General features: G+C 34.5%; 1 protein-coding gene across 1 annotated transcript; it reads left to right on the plus strand.

Annotated features, from left to right (window-relative positions):
- LOC120126000 (C-factor) lies at positions 1 to 26,044 on the plus strand. Its single transcript, XM_039144307.1, has 8 exons — positions 1 to 213; positions 1,622 to 1,774; positions 2,057 to 2,150; positions 6,737 to 6,819; positions 12,743 to 12,896; positions 13,162 to 13,419; positions 18,258 to 18,267; positions 26,034 to 26,044. Exons 1-6 carry the CDS (start codon positions 16 to 18, stop codon positions 13,395 to 13,397), a joined length of 918 nt encoding a protein of 305 aa, XP_039000238.1. The 5' UTR covers positions 1 to 15; the 3' UTR covers positions 13,398 to 13,419; positions 18,258 to 18,267; positions 26,034 to 26,044.
- The last annotated feature ends 287 nt before the right edge of the window (positions 26,045 to 26,331 follow it).

The raw sequence follows: 26,331 nt of genomic DNA on the forward strand, positions 1-26,331 counted from the left end.
TCTGAGATCTGTTAAATGAAGCTTGAAATTGCAATCCCTTGCATCGGGGTTTCATTTAACTCAAAAAATGATGAGGTTTTTCCTTGGCACCCACCCACAATTAATGGCCATTCCCATGAGATTCCAGGCTTTGCTTCCTTCGCTTCTGCCCTCAAATGGGAAGGCGGGGTTTCCATGGTTCAAGGTGCTTCTCGAGGAATCGGTCTCGAATTTGTGAGTCTTCTTCTGCATTCTCTTCTTTGTTTTATTTCTATTTTTGATTTTTTTAATGGAAGGATGTGATTATAAAGCAAATCTGTTCAGAATTTTTCTTTAACTATTGACGATACAATATAGCTGCTCAAACTTGGTATCTCTAGGGAGAATAACTCTCCACTTAATCATGATTTCTTTTATTTTTCTTGTTTTGCTTGAATTGCCCTTCACATTTTATTCTCTCTCATGTAACGTTAAAATAGTTAAGTGAAAACTAATTGGAATTTTGGGAAGAATACAATTGCATGCACTAGATTTTTTTAATTAACTAGACAAGCGATTCTTTTGTTAGAAAATAGTTGTATTTCTTCTAAAGTGTGTATTACATAGGTGCGACATGTTTGGGAAATCAGTGCAAATGATGCCTCCACTGAATTGATCTAATTAGAGCATCCCAATATGCGAGAAGGGGTTGAATTGGAGTATTTACGGGTGTAATTTCTAATAATGATTTTTTATTTTATTTAGTTCATTTTTAACTACTGGGTCCATCAAATTCTCTGCGATTACATTTGCTAAACAAATATGCATATGAATTATAATTTCTTGTGATTAACAGAAGTTGTAATTACTACCCTAGTGATTATATTTTCTTGTGCAAACACACTCTTAAATCTTAATAAATTCTATTCAATGGTCTAATAGTCTTACCAAGTGCTATGTATTTCATTGTTGGTTAAAGCATCTAGGCAGTTCTGGTATTATAGTTATGACTTTTAAGTGCAATTTAGTCCTTATATTCGCATCTGAGTAGTATTTGATCCTTGTAATTTTAATATTATTGCAAACAAGTGAAATTGGTGTAGCTGCTTACAGATATCCATTGAAACGCTGAAGTGGATTTCTTGAATTTGATTATACCGAATTGTAGATGAAACCTTAGTGGCAACATAATTTTTACTATTAAAGAACATATGCTGTCACATTTGAACTCATATCATCATATTTCAAAAGTATATGCCAGCATTTGACAATTTTCTATTAATACCTGTTATCAATTTTATTTGTTTGACAATGATGATTAAAGTATTTAAGTAGTCTGTGTACCATTAATACCTTATGATCCTATTTACTTTATGCATGTTCTAGTGACTCATTCACCAAGCTCAACATCATGTCCTTGTGACACCATTTTTTTTGTTGTCATACTGAATGGCTATATAGCTCGTAGATCTGTATTTATACTTACTGCCAGCAGGATGATGGTATGGTGTTAAAGAGTTACATGTTTTCTTGGTACTTTTAAGCAGCTACAGTAGAATATTTGGTTATGAGGAGCGGGGATTAGTTTTCAGTCTTGTGTAATTTGCATATATTTTAATTGGAAGAGGCAACTTGATTTTGAAATGTTCACCTGTTGATTCAGGTTAGACAATTGCTGGGAAAGAACAAAAAGGGGCAAGTTATTGCCACGTGCCGTGATCCTACTAAGGCAACAGGGCTTCTTGAATTAAAAAATCAGTTTTCTGAACGCCTTAATATTTTACCATTGGATGTGACGGTTGAAAGTACTATAGAGGTTCATTTTCCGATTCTGTTTCTTCCATTTTATTCGTCTTCTTGCATATCAAATCCATGTTACCCGGACTTTGAGTAAATGTTGGATGCGAGTATGTGTCCTACACGAGTACTTTTTCTAATTTTTTATAATAATTTTGGAGGAGTTTACCCCTATACATATGCTTGAATATGTTTCGAACACTATGATATATATATTTACTGTAGGAAAAATGAAGAGTCCATGAAGAATAGTGTCAAATATGTCAAAAATGAGACTGAACTTTGACGTATGATGCCTCAGGAGTCTGCAAGATCTATAACAGAAAGATATGGCTCTCTTAACCTTCTCATTAATGCATCAGGCATTCTTTCAATACCCTGTGTATTGCAACCAGGTTTGGCTTTCTGCCATTGCTTTTAGTTTTTTAGGCTTTAACATCATCAGTGTCTTGCATCTGTAGATCAGATCGGGTTTCAAAAAAATCCCTTAAAAGCTTAGATCTACGACCAAAGTGGCAGCTTTCACCTCACTAAAAGCTCCATTTCCGCCAGTCCAAACGAAATCCTTTCATATTTTTTTTTATCTGGGTTCTGCTTGCTTCCACAAACGCAGACAAATATCGCATAAAAGGAGGAACTTCTAGGCCGGGACTGGGATCTACTTTCGCTACCCACCTACGCTTATCCTTTTGCTCTCTTCCTTTGCTTTTAGCTCCGCAAATCTTCAGATCTACTCTTTCACTCACCTGATTTTCGTTTCTCGGAAGCTGGAGATCCAGAAAGGAAAGTGTGGAACCTTCTCTCTCTCCCGATATTCGTTGGAGTTACTTTTGCTTTTTACAGGTGAACGTTACCGCAACCATATTCCACCGGTGATCTCTACAGGTGACTCCGGCTACCCCATTAAAGTTCCACAGCAGAATCTTCGTCGGAAAATAATCCCGCCAAAAAAATAACAACTACTTCTTACTTGCCGGTCAGGTACATATAGTAGTTGGCCAGATATTTAAACGTATTATGCTACTTTTACGACTAGTTTTGATTCTGTATTAATAGTAGGTGTATCTATGTGATTGTTTAATATTTTTATTTTTGGAATTATCACTTACTACACTATTTTAATCATATTTATATTACTTGATATTAAATTAAAAATCATTATAAGGCACTACTGGATCTATATTTTGCTATATTGCTCTGGGTAGGAGTTACTAGATCATTTTTTTTTTTTTTTTTTTCATTGTCCTATACCTCTAGTATCTTATATCATTATTTATATTTCAAATTGAGTATATCTGTTATAAATATTTATAAACTGTTTTTGCTTTTTGGGTGTTGCATTTTCGGGCCTGAGGATTTTCAGAAAGGTTTCTTCTTTGGATATTCTTTTTCATAGTCCCACATAGCTTCGATTATAGATGATTACGTGAGGTCATGTCATTCTTTTAGATCCCATAGGGCGTATAGGGGGAGGGCTCAACGGAGTGGTGTCAAGGAGACTAGACTTAGAGTTTGTTCGTTAAATGTAGGCACATTAAATGCTAGGCTGCTGGAGCTGACCGACGTACTTAGTAATAGGAAAATAGATTTTGCATGTATTCAGGAGACTAGGTGGAAAGGGGCTCGCGCCAGAGAGTGTAATGGGTACAAGTTGTGGTATTCAGGAGTAGATAACGCTAGAAATGGGGTGGGTATCTTGGTATCCTCTAGTCTCAAGGAAAATGTTGTTGAAGTTTGTAGATACCGGGATAGGATCATGATGATTAAGGTTATTATAGAAGCGGAAGTGGTTAATGTCCTTTCAGTGTACGCTCCACACGTTGGCCTAGGGGAGGGGGAGAAACGTTGCTTCTGGGATCAGTTAGATATTGTACTTAGGAGCATCCCGGAGGACCAAAGAGTTTTCATAGGGGGAGACTTCAATGGCCATATAGGTAGTGCAATCGACGGGTATGACGGTGTTCATGGAGGTTTCGGTTATGGTAACAGGAATGATGAGGGGCGTACGTTGCTTGATTTTGCTACTGCTCACGACTTAGTGATCACTAACTCCTTATTTAATAAAAGAGATGCGAACTTGATTACGTTTCACAGTGGGGGACATTGTACCCAAATCGACTACATCTTGGTTAGAAATCGGGAACGATGGGCTTGCATTGACTGTAAGGTGTTCCCTGAAGAGGCATGTACTTCACAACACAAATTGTTGGTTTTGGTGTTCCGCGTACCCAACGGGCGGAGCACGCATAGGAGGGCTAAACTGGGTAAACCTAGGATCCTCTGGAAGAACTTACATGGAGCGACAACTGATGACTTTAGGAGTAAGCTTTTATCTAATACAGGTTTTGAAACTACAAACTCAAATAACGCAGATATGTTATGGAAAAATATGGCAAATTCCATCAGAGAGGTGGGCAAAAAAACCCTTGGGTTGTCGACGGGGAAGGCCAAGGAACATAAAGAATCGTGGTGGTGGAACGACGAAGTCCAAACTAAGGTGAAGACAAAACAAACTTGCTTCAAGGAGTTTCTTCAATGCAATGACGACGAAGAAAGGTCGGGAGCTAAACAAAGATACCAGGAGGCAAAGCGGGAAGCCAAGAAAACGGTAGCTAAAGCAAAGGATAAGGCATATGAGGAAATGTACAAGAGATTAGACACTAAGGAAGGACAAAATGGCATATTCAGACTTGCAAAATCTAGGGAGACTAGGAAAAAATCTAGGTAACATTAGGTTTATTAAGGACAACAATGGTGTTCTTTTAACGAAAGAACAGGATATTAAGAGGGTTTGGGGTAGTTACTTCTTTGGCTTATTTAATGACGGTGCCTCTCCATGTAGAGATAATATCGTTGTTGGGTCAGCCGACCATCATACTACGGCCAATGACTGCCCTACAAGTAGGATTGGGTTTGAGGAAGTCAAAATGGCTCTTAAAAATGGGAAGGGAGAAAGCTGTCGGTCCTGATCAAATTCCTATCACTGTGTGGTTAGCCTTAGGTGAGGAGGGAGTTAAGTGGTTGACCAACATCTTTAATATTATTTAGAGACTGCCAAGATGCCAGAGGAGTGGAGAGAGTCTACGGTGATACCAATTTATAAAAATAAAGGAGATCCCCAACGTTGTGGTAACTACAGAGGTATTAAACTACTCAGCCATACCATGAAGCTATGGGAAAGGGTGATAGAGGCTAGGTTGAGACAAGTCACTAGGGTTTCGGAAAACCAATTTGGCTTTATGCCAAACAGATCTACCACGGAGGCGATTCATCTACTTCGACGGCTTATGGAGAAATATAGGGAAAAGTCTAGAGATCTCCACATGGCGTTCATTGACCTTGAGAAGGCCTATGATAGCGTTCCTCGCGATACGATATGGAAGACTTTGGAAACGAGACGGATACCAACTGCTTATATCCGGACGATTCGTGATATGTACTGTAGATCTACTACTTACGTCAGGACTACAGTTGGCGACACCGAGGCATTCCCGGTGGAAATCGGACTCCACCAGGGGTCGGCTCTTAGCCCTTACATCTTCGCCTTGATTATGGACGACATCTATTGTGCGACACCAGACGGTGTACCTTGGTGTATGCTTTTCGCTGACGACATTGTCTTAGTGGCTGAAACAAAATCTGAGTTGAATAGCAGACTGGCTACCTGGAAGACTGCTTTGGAAGAAAAAGGTTTAAGGATCAATATTGAAAAGACAGAGTATTTATGTTCAAACTTCAGTGGGAACCAAAATGATGAAAATGTAGAAGTATGCATCGAAGGACACGTTCTTCCCTCAAAGGATTGTTTCAAGTACTTAGGGTCTATGATACATAAAGATGGGGGTGTAGATGATGACGTTACACACCGTATAAAGGCGGGATGGCTAAAGTGGAGGGCTGCTACTGGAGTTTTGTGTGACAAGAAGGTGCCTCTAAAACTTAAGGGAAAATTTTATAGAATGGCAATTAGACCAGCGCTGTTGTATGGATCAGAATGTTGGGCACCCAAGAAGGATCACGTTAGGAGGATAGAGGCCGCAGAAATGTGAATGCTTCGATGGACATGTGGTAGGACTCTGTGGGATATGACGACAAACTCTGCTATTAGGATGTCCTTAGGGGTGATGTCTGTTTCCGAAAAAATGAGGGAGGGAAGACTACGGTGGTTTGGACACGTCCTTAGGCGACTACCGTCGGATGCGGTCAGGAGGGTAGAGTCGATTACAGTCGACGGTGCCAGAAGGAAAGGACGACCAAGGCGGAAGTGGGATGACTGCTTGAGATCTGATTTGAGGGATTTAGGCCTTACCGAAGACATGACCTATGATAGGAAATTATGGAGGCTTAAGACTAGGGTAGTCGAGTAGTGTGGGTCACATCTATAGGGTGTATCATCTTTGTCTTCTTTTAAATACATTTGTAGTTATTTCCTTGACTTTTACTTTTTATACTTTTCTGTTATTGGTATTTATGAAATATTAGAACTGGGCTTGCTATCGTTGTCTCATGTGTATCATTCTCATCATGTTTCCTATGTTAATTTTAGCCGGGTCTTAGGTTTCTGTCTATATGCAGAGACTCTTTCGCAGGGATTATTTTGCAGGGATTTACTCCCCATTACAGAAGCACATATGATATTAATGACTGCATATGAATACTGTTTAGCTATGTATTTATGTAATTATTTATACATGCATTGCATTTTATCTATATTTTTAATTTTCTGACTGCCGGAGGTCTTTCACGGGAAGCTATTCTCAACCTGGCGTTGGGGGCAGCCTACTACCCTACCTCCCCCTTACCCCATACATATGGGAATTGGGTTTTGTTGTTGTTGTTGTTGTTGTTGTTGAGTGTCTTGCATCTGTACTAAAAGAGGAACTGAAGTTCTGCCCCTACACTTTCTTCCCCTCTTCATCTTTCTCTTGTTTTTCAATTTAATGCATAGGCGGATGAATAAACTCCCTTGATTCAAGTGCAGAAACAACACTGAGCAAAGTACAAAAATCATCCATGATGCTTGCTTATGAGGTTAATGCTGTGGGTCCTATTTTAGTTATGAAGGTATGTTGACTTCGCTTTAGTTTTCTTTTTCTTTTCCTTTTTTAATATAGAGGACTTCTCTTTGGATTTCAACTTACAAATGACTCTGAATGTTCTATAAATGCCCCAGTTGAGTTCTTTCAGTTAGGGAAGCTATTTGCAGTCCAACTACGTTCTGTTATCATTGTTGTCTATAATGATAAAATGCTTGATCTTTTCTTCTGGCAGAATTTCTATGGTTGTCAACTTGTCATTTTGTTTAACATATTTTGGGGCGTAACATTTATCTGCAGTCACTAACCCAAACTAATGTCATTTTTTTTTAACTCTAGCTTCAGCTTGTAACAACTGATATACAAAACTTTGCAGCTTTTCTAAAATGGCACCATTTTACCATTATTCATTAAAAAAGAAAAGAGAAAACCTGGGCAGTAATTCTGATCTAGCAGTCACCTTAGCTTATTGTAGGATAAATTTTTGCTATATAAAGGAAACACATAAACTAGTAGCGCCCCCCCCCCCCGGCGGAAATTTTAGCTGGTTTCTGGCTTAAAATTCTCATATGCCTTGTATTCAAAATTTCATTGCTTTTGCTGTGGAGGAATGAATTGTGGGATTTGCATAGGAAGGAGGAAAGCATCTGGCTTCAAAAGTCACGACTTAAGTGGATAAAGGATGGGGATAGAAATACTAGATTTTATCATTTATGTGCTCTAAATAGGAGCAGAGTGAATTCCATTTCGACGCTGAAAGTGTATGGGGAGGACACTGCTGATCCGAATCAGATTAGAGCAGCCATCGCAGATTATTTTAAAGTGAATTACCTATCCAGCTCAGTTGGTAGAGCACAAGGCTCTTAACCTTGTGGTCGTGAGATCGAGTCCCATGGTGGGCAATTCATAATTCGGAGGTTTCTCACGGAAGTTGCTCTCAACCTGGTGTTTGGGACAGCCTACTATCCTACCTTTCCTTTACCCATTACATATGGGAATAAGGGTTAGCTAATTTTTTATAATGCGAATATAACTCTGGAGGTGGATGAAATCAATTTGAATTTTGCTAAATTGTCTGATGGCCAAAAGGAGGGTTTAGAGGTTGATTTTAATGAACAAGAAGTGTGGGAAGCTGTCTTTTATTCGGACAGTGCCAAGGCACCGGGTCCGAATGGGTATACTATGGGTTTTTTTAAAAAATATTGGCCTATATTGAAAGATCATGTCATGAAATTTGTCCAAGATTTTCACAGAGGTAAAAAATGGTAAAATGGGGTTAATCCCTCTTTTATTACGCTAATCCCCAAGAAAGTGAATCCTGTGGACATTGAAGACTTTAGACCCATTAGTCTTGTTGACAGTCTCTACAAAATTATTTCCAAAATACTCTCCAAAAGGATGGTTGCGGTTATTAATGGCTTGGTAAGTCCTTCGCAGTTTGCATTTATCCCGGGTAGGCAATTGATTGACTGTGCTCTTTTGGCTAATGAAGACATTGACTATTAGAGAAAATTAGGGAGAAAAGGAGCTGTTTTCAAAGTTGATTTCCGTAGGGCTTCTGATTCGGTTGAATGACCTATCTTATTGAGAGTTTTGAAGGTTATGGGTTTTGGGGAAAAATGGATATCATGGATTGAATGTTGTGTTTCTTCAGCCTCAATTTTAGTGTTAGTGAATGGATCTCCTACTGAGGAATTCCACATTAGTAAGGGGTTGAGGCAAAGTTGCAGTTTGTCCCCTCTCTTGTTCAATTTAGTTGGGGAACTTTTAAACTTAATGTTGATCAAGGCTGCTGATCTAGGTCTTTTTCAAGGGTTTAGCATTGGTAGGGTTGATAATTCCTTCTATTTGACACATTTGCAGTTGATCTAATCCTTTTCTGCAGAGATTCTCAAATGCAGATTTTAAATATTAGGAGAGTTTTGAGGGTGTTTGGTGTTATGTCAGGGTAGCATTTAAGAAAACGGGCTGTGGAGTGGGGTCTTTTCCCATGACTTATCTTGGTTTGCCGATTGGTACAAGGAAAAATTCTGAGGGTATGTGGGAACCAGTAATCCAAAATTTTAATAAGAGACTAGCAGGTTGGAAAGCTAATTCATTGTTGATGGCGGGAAGACTCGTATTGGTTAAATCTGTGTTGTCCTCCTTGCCGATTTTTTTCCTTTCTATTTTCAAAAAACCTCTCAAAGTGACTCAGAAGTTGAACTCTCTGATGGCTAACTTCCTTTGGGGAGATGACCATGCTAAGAAACGAATTCACTGGGTGAATTGGAAATCGGGTTGTCAACTTTTGATGAGGGAGGTTTGGGAATTTTTTATTTAAGTTTGATTAATAGAGTCCTGCTTGGGAAATGGGTTTGGAAATTTGCTAATGAAAAGAATAGTCAATGGAAAAAGTTGATTTGTTGCAAAAACAATGTTAGTAGCCTGTCTCTTTCTATTTCAAGTGCTGCTTCACCTTCAGATTCTTGGGTATGGAGAGGTATCTTGAATAGCTATGCGAAAAATGATAAGATTGGAGAATGTTTGAGAGATAATTCAAGGACCAAGTGGGAAATGGTAGGTCGATAGCTTTCTGGACTGATGTTTGGGTTACTAATTTGTCTTTAAAAAATCAATTTCCCTGAATTTTTGCTTTGTCGACTAATAAATGGGGAAAGGTATTTGAGTTTGGTGAGTTTGTAAATAATGTTTGGGTCTAAATAATGTTTGGGTCTGGAATATTCAACTAAGAAGAAACCTCTGCGATTGAGAATTAGAACAGTGGATTGAATTAATGACATTGATCGACACTATTAAGCTTTCTGGTTCTGTGGATGATTTTCTGGGCTGGTCGGGAAAGGGGGATGGCTTGTTCTCGGTCAAGTCTTGTAGATTGATGTTATATGGTAGTCTTGAACGGAGTTTAGAGTGGAATAAGTGGGTCTGGGCTGGATTGGCCCTCCTAAAGTCCAAATTTTTTTGTGGCAGATTTGTCAATGCAAATTAGCAGTGAGAGTGGAATTAAAAAAGAGAGGGATTCCCATGGCGGATGTGCTTTGTCCCTTATGCCATTCCCATGAAGAAACCATAGAACACCTGCTCTTATTGTGTTCTGTTGCTAGGGAAATGTGGATCAATTTTCTAAGGTTATGGGAAATCACTTCTGTTCTGCCACAAGATCCATCAGCCCTTCTTTTTTCATGGCCGGACCTTAGGCAGAATTCTAATATTTGGAGGTTTATCCCGACTGTTGTTTTCTGGTTAATTTGAAAGGCAAGGAATCTGGTTGTGTTTGAAAACGGGAAATTGGACAGATCAGGGCTGTACTTTATTATTAGATTCAGGTTGGCAAAATGGTTTTTAGCAATACACCCTACTGCTTAGATTCAGACTGACCTACTTATAGAGGATCCTTCGAGAGCTGATAAAATTCATCTTTCTTCTACTCCTAAGAAGGTTATTGGCTGGACTCCTCCTCCTTCGGATGTGTTTAATCTGAATGTGGATGGGGCTGTTAGTGGAGATGAGATGCAAGGTGGAATTAGAGGTATTTTGAGAGACTCTAAAAGCTGCTCCTTAGCCTTTTTCTCTTCTGCAGTAGGGCCTGGTCTTCCTATTTTGGCAGAACTGAAAGCTATTAAGGAAGGAATTGATTTCTTCTACTCGTCTGATTGGGCTAAAAAGGGAAGTCTAATTATAGAGAGTGATTGCAAAAATGCAGTGGAGTGGATTCTTAAATTGCAATCTGCCCCTTTCTTTTTCAGTGATCTAGTGGAGGAAATGGTAGCTGCAATTTATGATAAAGGCTGTGTTCTTAATTGGATTCATAGGAGTTGTAATTTGGAGGCTGACAGACTAGCTAAGCAGGGGATTGGTTGACTGTAGAAGGTTTTTTGTTCTATTGTTTTCTGATTTTTATTCGGGTTGTATAGGTTATTACTTTGTAATTTCCTCCCTAGTTTTCGTAATCAGGACGCACCTTCAGTTGCGGGGGACCTAGCTTTCTAGGTTTAGGCCAAGTTAGTGTTGTTGTTTTTGGTTGTTTTAGGGCGTTGTATGGTTTTTGTTTTACACACGGGTGTTGTCCTGGATGTATCTTATGTACTTAAGTTGTTGAATGAAATTCTAAGGCACTCTTTTCCTCTTTCCAATGATTAAGGAGCTTTCTTTCAAGCTCCATTAATTAAGAAGGAGGTTTTTAATGAGACCTTCAATTCTTATAAAAAAAAAATCATTTTTCTTTCCAGCATCTGTTGATTCATAGACATGATATATGCTCTAGATATTTGGTGATACCAACTTGGCAGAAATGCGTACCTTAATTTTTGTTTATCTTCATCACCCATCAACCCAGTTTATGAAAGATCTTTACTTATTGAGTTCTTTTTTTTGTGGTGTAAATGATTTAAGATGTATTTTTTTAATCTTTTTGTTTGTTGAGTAGTAGACAAAGGTGTTGCAATTACAACAATTTAAGGCTTCAAGTTTCTAACTTCGATAAGATTCTGTTTCTTTTTTTATTTTTACATGGAGAGCAATCATGTGTTAGAAATACAAAGGAGAAATTTGCAGAATCGAAGAGTAGGTTGATTTGTTTGTCAATTGTACATGTTTGTCTATTGTACATGTAAAAATGGTTTGGTCTAGTAAGCAGTTCATTTCTATAACCAGTTTTCTCATTTCTGTCAAATTCTTTTACAAATGCTAGTTAAATGATCTATATTGCAAATTTAAGGATGTAGAAGGTTTTGTGGATTTAAATGAAATTTAATGTTGGGTTTAGTGAGCAGGGTGGAATTACTTATATTTTCAGCAAAACTGTAGAAGGTTTTCGTGATTTCATGTCGGATGATTAAGTACTTAGGTTAATAGCTATCTAGTCATGTGTGCAACTTAATTTTCTAATATGCTAATAAATTGTCTTCTGGTCACCAACGTGAGAAAAGGAGCTAGTTGGAGTAAATTAATATCAGTAGCTGTCGCTGCATTAGCTATACGAGGAGGTCTACCATTTAAGTCTCAGCACTGATCCTGGATGGATTTCCCATTCCATAGTGTGTGTATGTTACCTCTACATGCATTGTGACCCTCGCGGTCCCTTAAGCTCTTCGATCACCATGGGAGCTTCTACCACCATCAAATGTACCACCTGTATTTCTCTGTGTTAATTGTGTAGCCAATGCATACTGTTCACTACCTGAACTACTTCAAAGTTCAAATAAGAGTTGATTTTGCGAAAGAAAAACTTGAGAACTCCAATCTTCTCTCATTGTTTCTGTATTTCATGAACATCAAAGAAATAGGTTGGAAGACTATTTAGTTCCTCGTTTTATCATCTTCAAGTTAGCATAATATTCACTAACCAATCTATCATTTTTTTGTCAACTTAAAAAATTCAAGGGAAAGATATAAAAACTTGAGAACTGCCATCTGCTCCCGATGCTTCTGCATTTCATGAGCATCAGAAGATATTGGTTGGAGACTATTTAGGCTCCCCATATACCCTCTTCAACTCAGCAATATCTTTTCCTTTTCTCAACTTAAAAACTTAAAGAGGAAGATCATTATTACCAGTTAGATCACTAGTATAAAACCACTTAAGATGCTTGTATACATGCATGGATTAAGGAGGGTGTACATATTTTCCTCTTGTGGCTCCATAGAAATGCACAAAGAAGATAATATCTTAGCATGTCCGTGTCTCTTCTTCAAATTGTCTCCCCTGTAATAGATTGTTATCTGCCGTGATGTGGAGAATCTAGTCACCATTTTTGTTAAAGATTTTATGCAAGTGGCTTCTTGCAGGAGTAATTTCAAATGAAACGTGCATTGTGTTGAAATGACTACACATTATTGGTATTATATCTTTTACATGTTATGCTTGAATTGAAGTTCGTCATTGTCCTTTGGTCCCAATAGGAGTTGGCTAACAATATCTTAGACATTGCTGTTTGTGATATTGCTGACAGCATATGTGGCCTCTTCTGAAAGTTGGAGGAGGGTTTGGCACTGAAAGGGATGTTGCAGTTGTGGCAAATATAAGTGCCAGAGTCAGTTCCATTGGCGACAATCGTTTAGGGGGCTGGCACTCTTATCGATCTTCAAAGGCTGCACTTAATCAATGTATGATCTTCTTCCCTCTCAAGTCTCTGTAGGATTACAGTTTTCAACAATGAAAAATATAAACTATAGGGAAAAATGTCAGTGTGTCTATTGCTTTCAGTTGTAAACACCTTTTTTCTTCTCTTCTCTTTTCTGAATACGAACTTATATGCTTTGAACTATTTTCGCTGCTCATCCAATATCTACAACGATACACTTGTAGACAAATATAATTTTATCGAACTTTTGTATTGTTTTGTTTGGTATTTGACTTGATCAAGTGCAGTGACCAGAACTATTTCGGTTGAGTTTGGAAGGAAGAAAGAACCGGTTGCATGCATTCTTTTGCACCCAGGCACAGTGGATACCGATCTGTCAAAGCCATTCCAAAGAAATGTTCCAGCAGAAAAGCTTTTTACCAAAGAGTTCTCAGTGGAAAAGCTCTTGAACATTATTAACAACACAAAACAAGAAGACAATGGCAAGTTCTTTGCTTGGGATGGTCAGGAAATCCCATGGTGATTTAGGAATTTCATTTTTCATGGTATAAAAACAACACCAAGAGATCACGTTGACAATTTTTTTTTTATTTTTAAAATATAGTTTAATTGATGGTTAAATTGTCTTTGGTTTATACATTTTATCCAAAAACTTGTACGTTTTTATTGAATTTTCGTTGCTTTGATAATTGTAGATTGCTATGTTCCTAGGCTTCACATTTATTATGTCTCAATGTTATTTTATTAACCTAAAAAATTATACAATGTGTAGTAATTTCAGTTGCAAATGATATGTTACGATAGATTTTAACCTAAAATGTATTTGTCTACTCTAAAAAATTACACAATTGATAATAATTTTGTTTACAATTGAGAATGTCTTGAAGGCAACTTTTAAGAGTTGTAAAAATAATTACGTAATTTACAAGAATTGTTATGAAAAATATAATATTTTTGATTTTAACTTAAAATGATAAATTGAAAAATTATGTTCTTGATAAATTTTTAAGTTACAATCGATTTTTATCTTTTTCTTTAATATTATATTAACGGATTGTATTTTAGACTCATCCTTTCGACAAGCATCCAAAATGACAGAAAATCATCCGCACGAGTGGTGAGTTTGAATAGTAGCAGCAAGTTAATCATATAACAATGACAATGGTTGAACCAACACCGAAACTTTCTATTCTACAGCTGCTCTCAGTTTCGTCTAGCTTAAACCACAATGATTCTTCAAGTACATTTGATGCTGACGCTATATAAGATTTCTCAAATCTTGAATTGACTTCCAACTTTTTGTTTGAGTATGACAAGCAACTTCACTAATTTGAGAATTATGTTCATATATAATGCTTAATGTGTTTACGATGGTTTAAACCAAACTTCTGAAATCATGTTTGAGTTTTCTATTTTATTAGACAATTTAATAAATTTTAAGGGAGTATTGGGTTCAAATAATAATATCTATTGAGTATGTGTGCATTTTTAATAGATAATTTTTTTTATAAATTTAATTTGACATAATCTATCATATATATTGCTACAAAAGGTATTCCACCATATCCATCCTCTCTCCAAATTTCATTAGTTTAAAAGCATTTTTAATTTAACAAACTACATAAGATTAATTCTTATTTCGAAGAAATAATCATTTTAGATACCATATTCAAGTCGTCGTCATCATCCATTTGTTATAACCCTTAAATATTTTATTATAGTCATCTTATTTTTTTCAATGGAAGTCATCTTATTTTTTAAATAAATATAAAATTATCTTTAATTAAACGTAAAAAATATGTTTCTTTAAAAGATAACTATAATAATTGAATTGAAGAAATAATGTACAAACATTACAAGACGTTCATAGAGAAATGATTTTAACAGGATAGTTCTACTGACTGACAATTAATTTAAGATTAATCTAAAGTGGATTTCGACTTCAAAATATCATTATGTTCAAATTACAATGTTATAAAAATTTATAGTATTTTCAATTAGAACCGAAAATATTATATTATAGTATTATTAGAGTTTACGATAGAAAAAAATTATAATAATTTTATTATATATTATTAAAATAAAAATATAATATAATATATTGTTATAATATATATGCGTATATTATTATAATAATATTATATAATTATTAATTAATATACTTTAATAATTAACATTTTTATTAAAATAATATTAGATTATTATATGAATATTAAACCCACAAAATAATATTATTTTAATTAAACATGCTTGGAAGTAGAGGTGGCAAACGGGCCGTTCAGGTCGGGTCATTTCGAGTCTATATTATATTCAGTTTAATTTTATTTGGGTTTGATCGAATTTCGTTCGGGTTTAGCTCTGGTGTATGATAAATCGTGTCAAGTCGGGTATCGGGTAGGTCGATTTTTGTGTGGGTCACTTTTCGGGTTGGGTGATTATCAGATCGATTGCTTTTCGTTTCAGATCAATATTGGTTCGGTTGACTTTTGGGTCGGATTAATATTCGATCGGTTAGATTTTGGGTCGGATTAATATCGAATCGATTGATTTTTAATTGGGTTAAGATCAGATCGATTGATTTTTGGGTTGGGTCAACCTTTGAATGAGGTCAATTCAGATTGAATTTGTTATAAATCTAATTAAGTATATATAGAGTTATTGATATATTCTTGTAAAAATGTTTCCTTGTTTGTTAATCTTATCATTTAGGCTTAATCTGGTTATAAGTCTAATCAAGTATATATAAATTTTTGGTTAAATTTCTTTCGGTTCGGATTAATTTTGGTTTGGGTTACTTTTGGATCGGGTTAAATCCTATTCGGGTTACTTTCGGTTCGGGTTGCTTTCAATTTAGGTTATTTTCGGTTTGAGTTACTTTTGGTTTGGGTTAATTTCAGTTTGGGTTTTTTTTTTGGTTCGGGTCAAATTGAATATGAATCCATATTGGGCCAGCTAAATTTTGGATCGAGTATGGTTTCAGGTTTCTGATCAAATTTGCTCATTATGTTCAAGTTAATATCGAGTATTGGGTCGAGTAAATCGGTTCGGGTCAAATTTTCTAGGTTTACTTTGAAGTGAAAAGTTTAGAAATGACTTACGAAAAATCAAATTGTAAGTCATTTTTTTCGAAAATACAAAAAAGTTCTATTAATAAAAATAAATAAATTACATTAACCAATATGTTTTTTGCTGACTAAACATTAGAAATTAGTGAAAATATTTTCTAAAAAATAATTATAATGAAACAAACATATGTTAAATAAAAATTTGGGTTCATTTTTAAAGACTTTCAACCATTTGACATTGAACGTACATACACCCCACATACGTGGTGCTCGAACCTGAGATCTCAAAGGATAATAACAAACACTTAATCACTAAGATTGCTTGATTCATACTATTTTCATGGAAAACTTGTTTATATATATATATATATATTATGAATTATTCTTGTTATATCACCATGATTTAATCAATATAAATTATGTAACACCTAAATCCCACGGACTCGAATGTCACACGAAACCAACGAAGTGGTTAACCTGAAACCTTTTCCTTGAAACCATACTTACTTCAAAATATTTACACAAGGTATAAAATCATAACAATTTACAGAAACGGGGTCCTCTACATGCCCATTAAGTTGTCATCACTGTACTCTGGTACTCTGCTGAGACTCCTCCAATGATGTCATTGTCCCATCGCACTCCATGAAAGCTAAAACCTGCAAATGAAAACGCATTCCAAACGCGGAGCTTGCAAGCCTCACGTCACACAATACCTCTACCATACTACATGCATTCATTAAATGATCATGCTAACAAACGAAAACATGTGCATAAGAATACACTCAAAAACATGCTGAGGTAAGTCTTGTAATACCCCAAATTTTGGTTAATGACCAAAACATAATTTTTTGAAAGTTTAGTAGACAAAGTATAAATTTAGGAAACATTTAAGGACCTAAGTGGTAATTTTCCTAGAAAGTAATTTTATTCTGTAAATGAATAGTTCACCCCAAGAATGACGTTTTCGTGGGAATCATATTTTTGATCCAGAATTTGTGTTAAAAGCTATAAAGTGTTAAAGTTCGGTAAAAGTTAGGTAAATTGGATCGAATAGAAATTTTGAGAAAATTTGAAGGATGGTTAATTAAGCTTAGAAATATTATTTCCACATTTTAAAATTATTGAAAATATTATGGATCATTGGATTTGAGAATTTATTTCCATGTTCAATTTGGATCGTTGGATGAAAATGGCAAGATTGAAATTTTTGGAAAAGTGCATGGATAAAGCTGTAAAGGGCAAAGTAATTTATTCATATTTGACTTTAGGAAGATGATAATTAACATATAGCTTGGTATAGATGTAATTATCAAGATTCATTAAGGGTGAAATTATCATTTCCCAATTAAAAGAATTTTAAATTCATTTAAGCTTAATAAATGAGAAATTGACATGAAATTAACTAAAATTTCATGAGACTAAGCCCATCTTCATCCTTGTGGCCATGGATCATAAACCCTAGGTAAGAGAAAGTTCATTTTTCATTTTTGAGTAATTTCCTTTGGTTTTTGGATTAAAGCGTGAAATATAAATTTGTTATATTCGATGAGCTCTATCATTTGGTACCATTTATGCATGCTAATCTTGCTTCAGTATTTAGATCCCTAATTTTAGAGTTGAAGAAAATGTTAGTGTTTTATAGTTTGATAAAGGATTTTGAGGTTATTGATATTGTAGAATCATTTCCAATCTTGATTGATGTTTAAAACCACCTAAAAATGCTTCTATTAAATTTGAGCTATCCTAGGGTTTGGGGAAAAGTTGTGATTTGGTTAAATTAGGTTAGGGGTTTGATTGTATAAGCCTTGAAATGCTGTTTAGAGGTGGAATCCATGCTTGAATCAAGTGAAAATCATGAATTCCTATCCTCTATACTATTTGGCCTTGAGGAAAGATTTGGGGAAAATTGTGAAAATTTCCCATGGATTAGAAATGATGTTTGGAAGGTTCTACAAGCCTTAGAAAAATTTTAGGACCATTTTGTAATTTTGTGAAAGTTAGGGACCTATTCTACAATTTTAAAAGTTATGGGGTTAATGTGTAATTGTTTAATAGTTGTTTTACTATGCTGGAATTTTATATTAAAGGGTTGAATTTGATGCTAGAATGTGAAATTTGGACTATTTTGGTAAGTTAGCAAAGTTTGGCCATTAAGTGCCAATTATTGAGAAAGTTAGTGACTTAAGCGGTAATAATGATATTGGGCTAGAAATTAGATGCTGAAAATTTTATTAAGTTGTTTGAGACTTGAATTGAATAAAAATGGAAAGGGACCATTTTGAATTAAAATAAAGTTAAGATGAATTCTAAAAGAGTTCATAAATAGTAGTAATACTTTGGTATTATTATGTGCATAAAATGTTTGTAAGAATACTAACATGTATTTTATATTTGTATGTGTTGTGTATTATTACTTGTGTAGATCATGATAGAACTCGTGATACAAGCAAATCCAAAGGCAAGGAAAAAGTACAAGAGTAATAGGATATTGATAGTAAGGCATAATAGTGAGGCATACCTGATGAGTGCATTTTATTTTGTACATATATGATATGAGGAAGACTTGCGAAGAGTTAACCTCGAGTGTTTTAAAAAGTATGTTTTTAACGCACTATAATAGTTTTTCATAAAGTTTTATAAAAATGATTTTATAAATGATTTTAGGGTATGAACTACACGAAACAAAATGGATATGTCTTTATGATATTTTAGCATCTATGGATGTTTTTGAATAAATATTAATTATGCGATTCAAATATAGAAGCACGTTGTATGTACATTGAGAGTCATAGGTGCACTTGGCATACTTTGAGTAAAGTGGTTATCGATCAATTCTGTTTAATGCATTATTGCATTCCCATATTAGTACATTTAAGTACTCTTGGCATTATGTGTATATCTATGGTGTTCATAATATTTTGAAGTTGTGAATTACCATTTTGATGTATTTGTATACTATCGATGTGTACTGCAATACCTATATTTCTAGTTAGCACTTAGATGCATTTTATGTAACTTGCATTCTCATGTCATACATTGGGCTGTGTATGGATTTTGAGTACTCCAATTGATAAATATGCTATGCATATAAAGTGATGATTCGCAGGTTATGTGACCAAAGCCTTGGTTTATTAAGTTAATTTTATGCTTTTATATATTTTATACAATTTAAATATTGTTTTGATCTTTTATGATTTATTTGTTTTTTAAAATGCCTTACTTATTTTAATATGCCTCACTAAGTGAATATTTAGCGTGTGATTGTTTCACACGTAGGTAATACCGTATGATCAGAGTGAGGAGTTTAGCTGGTATCATCTATTAAGAGTTGCCTCTTCAGTAACAATATGACATCTCTTGATGTTCTTTTTATATTACTAGTTGGCATGTACTTAGTTATGTTATGATTCTCTGGTAAGAGTAGCTGAAATATGGTTTGTAGTATTATATTTACTATGTGATAGATATAAATGCTATTTTATATATATTAATAATTAAATGACATTTTATATATTATTTTATTAAACCGTATCATTTAAAGAAACATAATTTTACTGTTTTTCAATTATGAGAAATGTTTTAAAAAGCACGTGGCATCTTTGACTCGTGTTCGGGGTCGTAAACGGGAAAGGGGCATTACAAATCTAGTGGTGTGGTCGGAGGAATTTTACGTGCATCTCAGATGACACACTAACCTACGTTGAATATGTGATAGCGTTGGGGTAAGAACTAGAATTTTATGTGTATCATAACTTACATACCTAGTCTATCTTGAATACTAGAGGGTCTCGGGGTAAGAACCTAAATTTTACGTGCATTAGAAGCTTATATCGCTAGCCCACATGTATTCTCTAAAGCATTGGGCGCGATCCAAAATTTTATGTGCATCAGATGCTCACGTCCTTTGCTTGTAAGCTCTTGAGTACTGAGGTACGATCCAAAATTTTACATGCATCAGATTTGTACGCTTGACAAACCTACTCAATCAAGTCTTGAGGTGTTCATGCCTATATGGTAGCTGAAGTGCCTAACACACTAAACAAACATTATATCTAGATACTACATCATGAGAGAATCATCATACAACTAAAGAGACTCAGGTGTCCTAACTGTTTCCCGAGTGTCAACAATAACCAGTCTTATGTCATCCTAACTGTTTCATTTCTAGGTGTGAATTCAGTTACTTTAGTTGTTTTCTCTTGTATTCGGGTACATAAAGCTTATACGACCTCAAAACCCTCAAATCCAAACACTTAAACCAATTTGGGCAAAATTTTCCATTTCATGACGATGATATCGATTTTGTGCCAGCAGTATCGATATTGACCCTTGGATATCGATACTCACCCTGAGCATCGATACCAAAAATAACTTTGAGGTTTAGGAAGAACCTTCGGTATCGATACTCTTATGGGGGTATCGATACTCTTATGGGAGTATCAATACTCCTCTAGGTAGGTATCAATACTACCCCAAGTACCGATACCAAAAATGGCTTCGATGTTTTGAAAAAAGCCTTAATATCGATACCCTTATGGGGAGTATCAATACTCTACCCATGATACTGATACTCCCATCAGTATCAGTACCAAAAATGGCTATTGGAATCTTTAAATTGCCATCGATATTGAAACCACCCTATGAGTATCGATACTCTTTGAGAGAGTATCGATACAACCTTGGCAAAACATCTTATTTTTACACAGCTTGAAGGACAATATCGATATTGTTCTTCCAGTACCTATACTCACAACCTGAAGTGTACTGTTAAGGCTAGTAAACATTATTAAAGTCTTATTTAAAGTTTTTGGAGTTAAAATGAGCCACCTTTCATTCTTACATACATCAAACATAGAATTTACCATGTATTTACTCTAGCATGATTCATGAGCTAAACTAACCATTTATGCACATATAATGATCTACAGTGGTATGGACAATTTGGAAACTTGTTACTACTCTTCACTTGTTGGGTTATTTGTTAAACTAACGTTCGAATCAGGTTTGCTACTTAATGGTGATACTTTAGTCATTCTCATCATGCATTCCATTGATTCACACTTGAATTAGAGAAACGACTGATACACTCTCTTCATGCATATGTCTCGTATAGGCTATTTCATTCACTAAGACCCATAAGGGTAATTTTATAAATACAACCCAAGGGCATTTTAGTGATCTCTCACACTCGAACTAGATACCCGATCTTAATCGATATTAAATTCCTCTTTCTTGAGTCTATTTGACATCATGAAGTCACTCAACCGTTTTAGGTATTGATATAATGTCTTCGATATGTATACTCAATCTTCAGTATGGATACCAGTCCTTCGGTACGTAGACTAGGGTCTTGAGACTGAGCATCCAGTCTCGATACTGAGCATCCAATATTGATACTAAAATCCTCAATATAGATACCAAGGGGTCGGTATCGATACCAACACTCCATTATCAATATCGAGGAATAAAAAGCTTGTTTTCACCTAGAACATGAACAATATTGATATTGTTCATACAATATCGATACTATCGCTCAATACCACATAGTGTTGCTCAAGAAACACCCCCAAACTCATTCTAAACACTTATTTAAAGGTGTAAGTTGATTATTAAAGCTTATGGAAGTTACAAGGGGTCATTATACATCATTTTTACACTAGAATAACATCCAAAATGTTCATAACCATAAATGAAGAACCCAAAGCCCACATGTTCTTCCTACCTCGTATAAGCAAGTACACTCATTTAAATGACATACAAGTTGTAAGGAAGAGTTATAGTGTGTTTCCTCGACTTTTAGCAACTAAAAAATGTCTATAGCTTACCCAAGGATTAACTTTTCCTTGACCTAGCTCAAATGGGGGGTTTCTTGCACCATTTTCCATCACTCAAAAGCTACGAACCGATTCCAACATGAAAATGAAAGACACTCGATATAAAAACTAAACTACATGAAAATTAAATTGAAATCATGAGAGGGAAGCTCTTGGAGCTTAAACCCCCCGAAAACCTAAAATGAGTTCATGACCACCATTGAAGGAGATTGTGAGCTCGTCTTAAAGCTATAATTTGAAGATTGTGAATCTCATCTTAGATTTTCAAATGGAAAGGAAAAGACTTTTACTATAACTTTTGCTATAACTTTTTCTTGGGTGAAGAGAAAAGAAGAAGAAAGAAAGAGATGAGATGAAGAGAAATGTACGAAAAAAAGAGAAAATGAGTATTCTTATTAACCAAAATAGGCCCACGTGAAACAACAAGAATCTTCTCCATATCAGCCATATTTTTCTTTAACGGTACAATTACACTCTAGGTCCTCGTGCATTATTTTTAAGTTTAAAAAATCTTTTTTTTATCTTTTACAAGGCTAATTTCTTACCCAATTAAACTCAAATTCAAACCAATTGACCCTCATGCTATAATGAATATATTAAATAAATTCATGGGTCGACACAAAACTGTTATACCGATATTCGAGGCTTTACAAATTATCTATTTTATATTTTTATAATAACTTATATTTTTTTTATTTTTTGCACCCATGAATGCTGTCTAGACTGCTGCAACATTTCTTCGAGTCTTCTTACCTAGTATGCCACAGTAAGTCTCCACTTCTCCTTCGACCATATTTACCGGCACATCATCGCTAGAACAAACTACTTTTCCCTTAAGAAACACAAAATTCATGAACAAAATGTAGCAAAACAACACCACTATATGCAAATACAAGGGTTTAAATGCAACTATATGCAACTGTATACAACTAAATGGGCTTTAAAACAAACAGTAACCTAAGTAAAAAGGCACATAATATAGCCTTTTTATGAGGTTATAAATCCTACTCTAGAAGATACACCCAACTATCATACCATTCTCTTGTGGGGACCAAGATAACTTTCTCATCTCACGAAGAGATGATAAAAGGGCTTGTCATTCAAGTATGTATAAGAGCAAACAAAATGGGGTATTTATTGTGTATGGAATTGTAAAACCAATTAGATTGCACTTCTATTAAGGATATTCAATGATGATCATAATCTTCACAAATAAGATAGCGGAGTATATGGATTTAGTTTAGGTAAGTTGCTTGGGAATTGAACTCTAAAGATAAAATTTTATGACTCTTGATGACACCCATACTTAACAGGTTCTTCTTTATGAGCTTAAAAAATCAAATGCGTATACCCATAAGGTTAATAAAGTATTTTCATAAGGTAAGTGTAATAAAACTGAGGTATTTTCTTAAAGTAATTGGTTATAGAGGTAACTCAAAAGCCTTGGTTTTATGAATATGTTACGTTCAAAACATGACATTGGTTGGATACTTGGTAATTCGATGTTTGCTCCACTGTGGTTGTCAAGTTGAAGACTCTATGATGAGATGAATCCCTTAGCTACGCCTAAATAAGGGCAAATGATTAAAGTTGAAAAATTTCAAGCAATAAAGGCAATATTGCCTAGGGTTTTGATTAATAAGGAGTTTCGATGAACATATTCTAAAGGAGTTGAGAAACACTTGTTATAGTCAACTTCACACAAGAACTCAAGAATTTTGTTTTTAGACTAATATTTATGCAATACTTCTACTGAAGGAGTCTACGAAGCTTGAACAAATGAAAGATTTTAGAGAACCAAAGTAGAATTGTCCTAAAAGGTATATCAATTAATATGCTAGTTGTGACATTTTGTCTACATCTAATTAAAATACCAAGCTGAGAAAGAGGGAAATGTCATAACATTCACAAGGACTAAGAAATGAATGACATTTCGTTGACTCAAACCCTAGAAAAAAAATAGGAAGCCAACCTTAAACCAACCCATTAATCCTGACACTTGTCAAAGAGTTAAAACTTTGAAAATTAAAAGTGCAGTTGATTATTTTGATATTTAGTGAACTCATGTTTTGTGATTTGCTTTAATTGTGAGCCTAAGAAGGGGAATTATTTTTTTCTTAAATAAACTTTTCAAAAGAAGAAAAATATTTTCAAACAAGATAGTTTCCCTAGAATGGTATTTTGGAAATTTAACAAAGGTCTCTTAGACTTAGAAGTTCAGAATCATAAACTAGGAAAAAAGGAGTTGAACGTTAAAGGGTAATATTGTTGGGGGTAAGAGGAAAAATTTGTCACGAGTCAAGAATCGTAAAGGTATGCTCTATTATGAAAAAGAATGAAGATGAACAAATCAGGAAGAGAATCAAGACAACTTGTGCATTTTTCATCGTCATTAATCAGGAAAACATGTATATAGATGGTTTTTCATCTTTGCATCAACCATCCATCATCATGTGCAACCATCTTGAATGTTTTTATGAACATGAAGTTGAAATTCATTTCAAATATTTTATCTTTATTCCTTGAAATCATGTCTTTCTTAGGAATATTTCTTCCTTTCACGAGGTCAAATTCAAAAATTCATTTTTATTAAAAGATCAAATACACGAGATGAATCTAGAACCTCAATAACCTCAAAATTCATCATCAATTCATGAAACTCTAACATGAACATAAACCATAGAATTTGGGATCTTTGAAATCAAGCAAGAGTAGCATGCAATATTGGTACCAAATGGTAGCGTTTTTCGAATAGAACAATTTTCTATTTCACGTCTTAATCCAAGATCCAAATGAAATTGCTCAAAAATGAAAAATAAAATTTCTCTCACCTTGGAATAGGGTACACATCCATGGAGGAAAAATGAATAAGCTTCATGAAATTTCTCCATAATTTTCATGTTAATTTATCATGTATTTAAGCTTAAATGAATTTAAAATTCATTTAATGAGAAATGTCCATTTTGCCATTAATGAAACTTGACATTTAACTTAATACAAAGCCAAACAACCCTTTTCATCTTTATAAATTCAAATATGAACAAATTAATTCAACCTTTACAACTTTGACCATGTAATATTTTCAAAATTTCAATCTTGCCATTTTTCATCCAACGGTTCAAAATGAGCATGAAAATAAATTCACAAATCCAATGATCCATAATATTTCCATCATTTTAACATATGGACATAATATTTCTAAGCTTCATTTAATTTCCTTCAACTTTTCCCAGAATTTCTATTTGATTCGATTTACCGAATTTTACCGAAATTCAACACTTTATATCTTTTAACACAAATTCCGGATCCAAAGTCTGATTCTCACCAAATCATCATTATTGGGGTGAATTATTCATTTTTGGGGTCAAAATACATACTTTTGAAAATTATATTTGTTGTCCTTAAACTTTTTTAAAATAACCTTTTTGGTCCTTAAACTTTTCCAAACTTTATACTTTACTACTAAACTTTCAAAATTTATATTTTGGTCACTAACTAAAATTTTGGGGTATTACAATTCTTCCCCTTAAGAAAATTCATCTTCAAATTTTCAATACACACATGCTGAAGACAAATGAATGTACTGTTTTTTTCATATCATACTCTCTTTTCTAACTAGCTTTTCCAACTTCTGATTTCATAAGTCAAGTTCTGACAGAATCTTAATATCATCCGATATGACAACATGAGAAAGATCTGATCAATACTTTTAGAAACACTTATCGCCATTTAAAAAAATACCTCTTTTCTTTTTAAATTTGAATGAGACTTTTGTTGATCGACAACTGTCTTGAGATTATCTTAAATAATCTTTACTAGTTACAAAGTCCATTGTAACCCGTTCTTATTCCCACTAAGGGATATAAATTGATTACAATAATAAAAAAGACACTTGATGTTGTACTTTAACTTGCTGATATGTCATCCATTTAGAAAAAAACTCGGTGATAGCTCTTTTAATATCTGCCATTAATATTAACTCTTTTCTTGATAATACTAGCATCCATCAGACTTAATTTCAAAGTCTCTGGCTTCACCTCTTTTCACTTGTTCTATCTTTGTCAAGCATAACAATTTTCATCCTTTCTTTGAAAATCCTTTACTCGATCTTGTAACACATGCTTTAACTTTAGTTCTGGAATCAAAACATCACATTTCTTTAAGACAACCACAATATTCAAAAATCTCAGAACATAAATATATTTTGGCTTTATCGTATCAGCCACCACATTAGCCTTTCTTGTGGCAGTCAATAAGCACATCATCATTTTGTAAGGAATTCAATTAATTTTCTTTATTTTCACTCCTTTGAGTTAACACCTACTTGTTACTTTTGAGAGCCATATAGACATAGCATTACTCACCATATAGATAATGGTATTTTATAATGAAGTAAACACGACTGTTACCAACTTGAGATTATGAATCAGATGATTTCTTTCACGGTTCTTTAGTTTCTTGGAAAAACAAGCCCTAACTTTTACTATTGCATTAACATGCATCCCAAACCATTATGAGACTCATCATTGTATATCATATAATCTTTTCTAGATTC

The sequence above is a fragment of the Hibiscus syriacus genome, unplaced genomic scaffold, assembly GCF_006381635.1.
Source record: "Hibiscus syriacus cultivar Baekdansim isolate YM2019G1 unplaced genomic scaffold, ASM638163v2 tig00110450_pilon, whole genome shotgun sequence".
Lineage (NCBI taxonomy): Eukaryota > Viridiplantae > Streptophyta > Magnoliopsida > Malvales > Malvaceae > Hibiscus > Hibiscus syriacus.

Excerpts from the sequence above, each read along its gene's own strand:
- LOC120126000 (XM_039144307.1), top strand. The coding sequence starts at position 16 with ATGAAGCTTGAAATTGCAATCCCTTGCATCGGGGTTTCATTTAACTCA. Across the intron at positions 1,775-2,056 it reads CGGTTGAAAGTACTATAGAG|GAGTCTGCAAGATCTATAAC; the intron begins GTTCATTTTCCG and ends ATGATGCCTCAG. Across the intron at positions 12,897-13,161 it reads AAAGGCTGCACTTAATCAAT|TGACCAGAACTATTTCGGTT; the intron begins GTATGATCTTCT and ends GATCAAGTGCAG.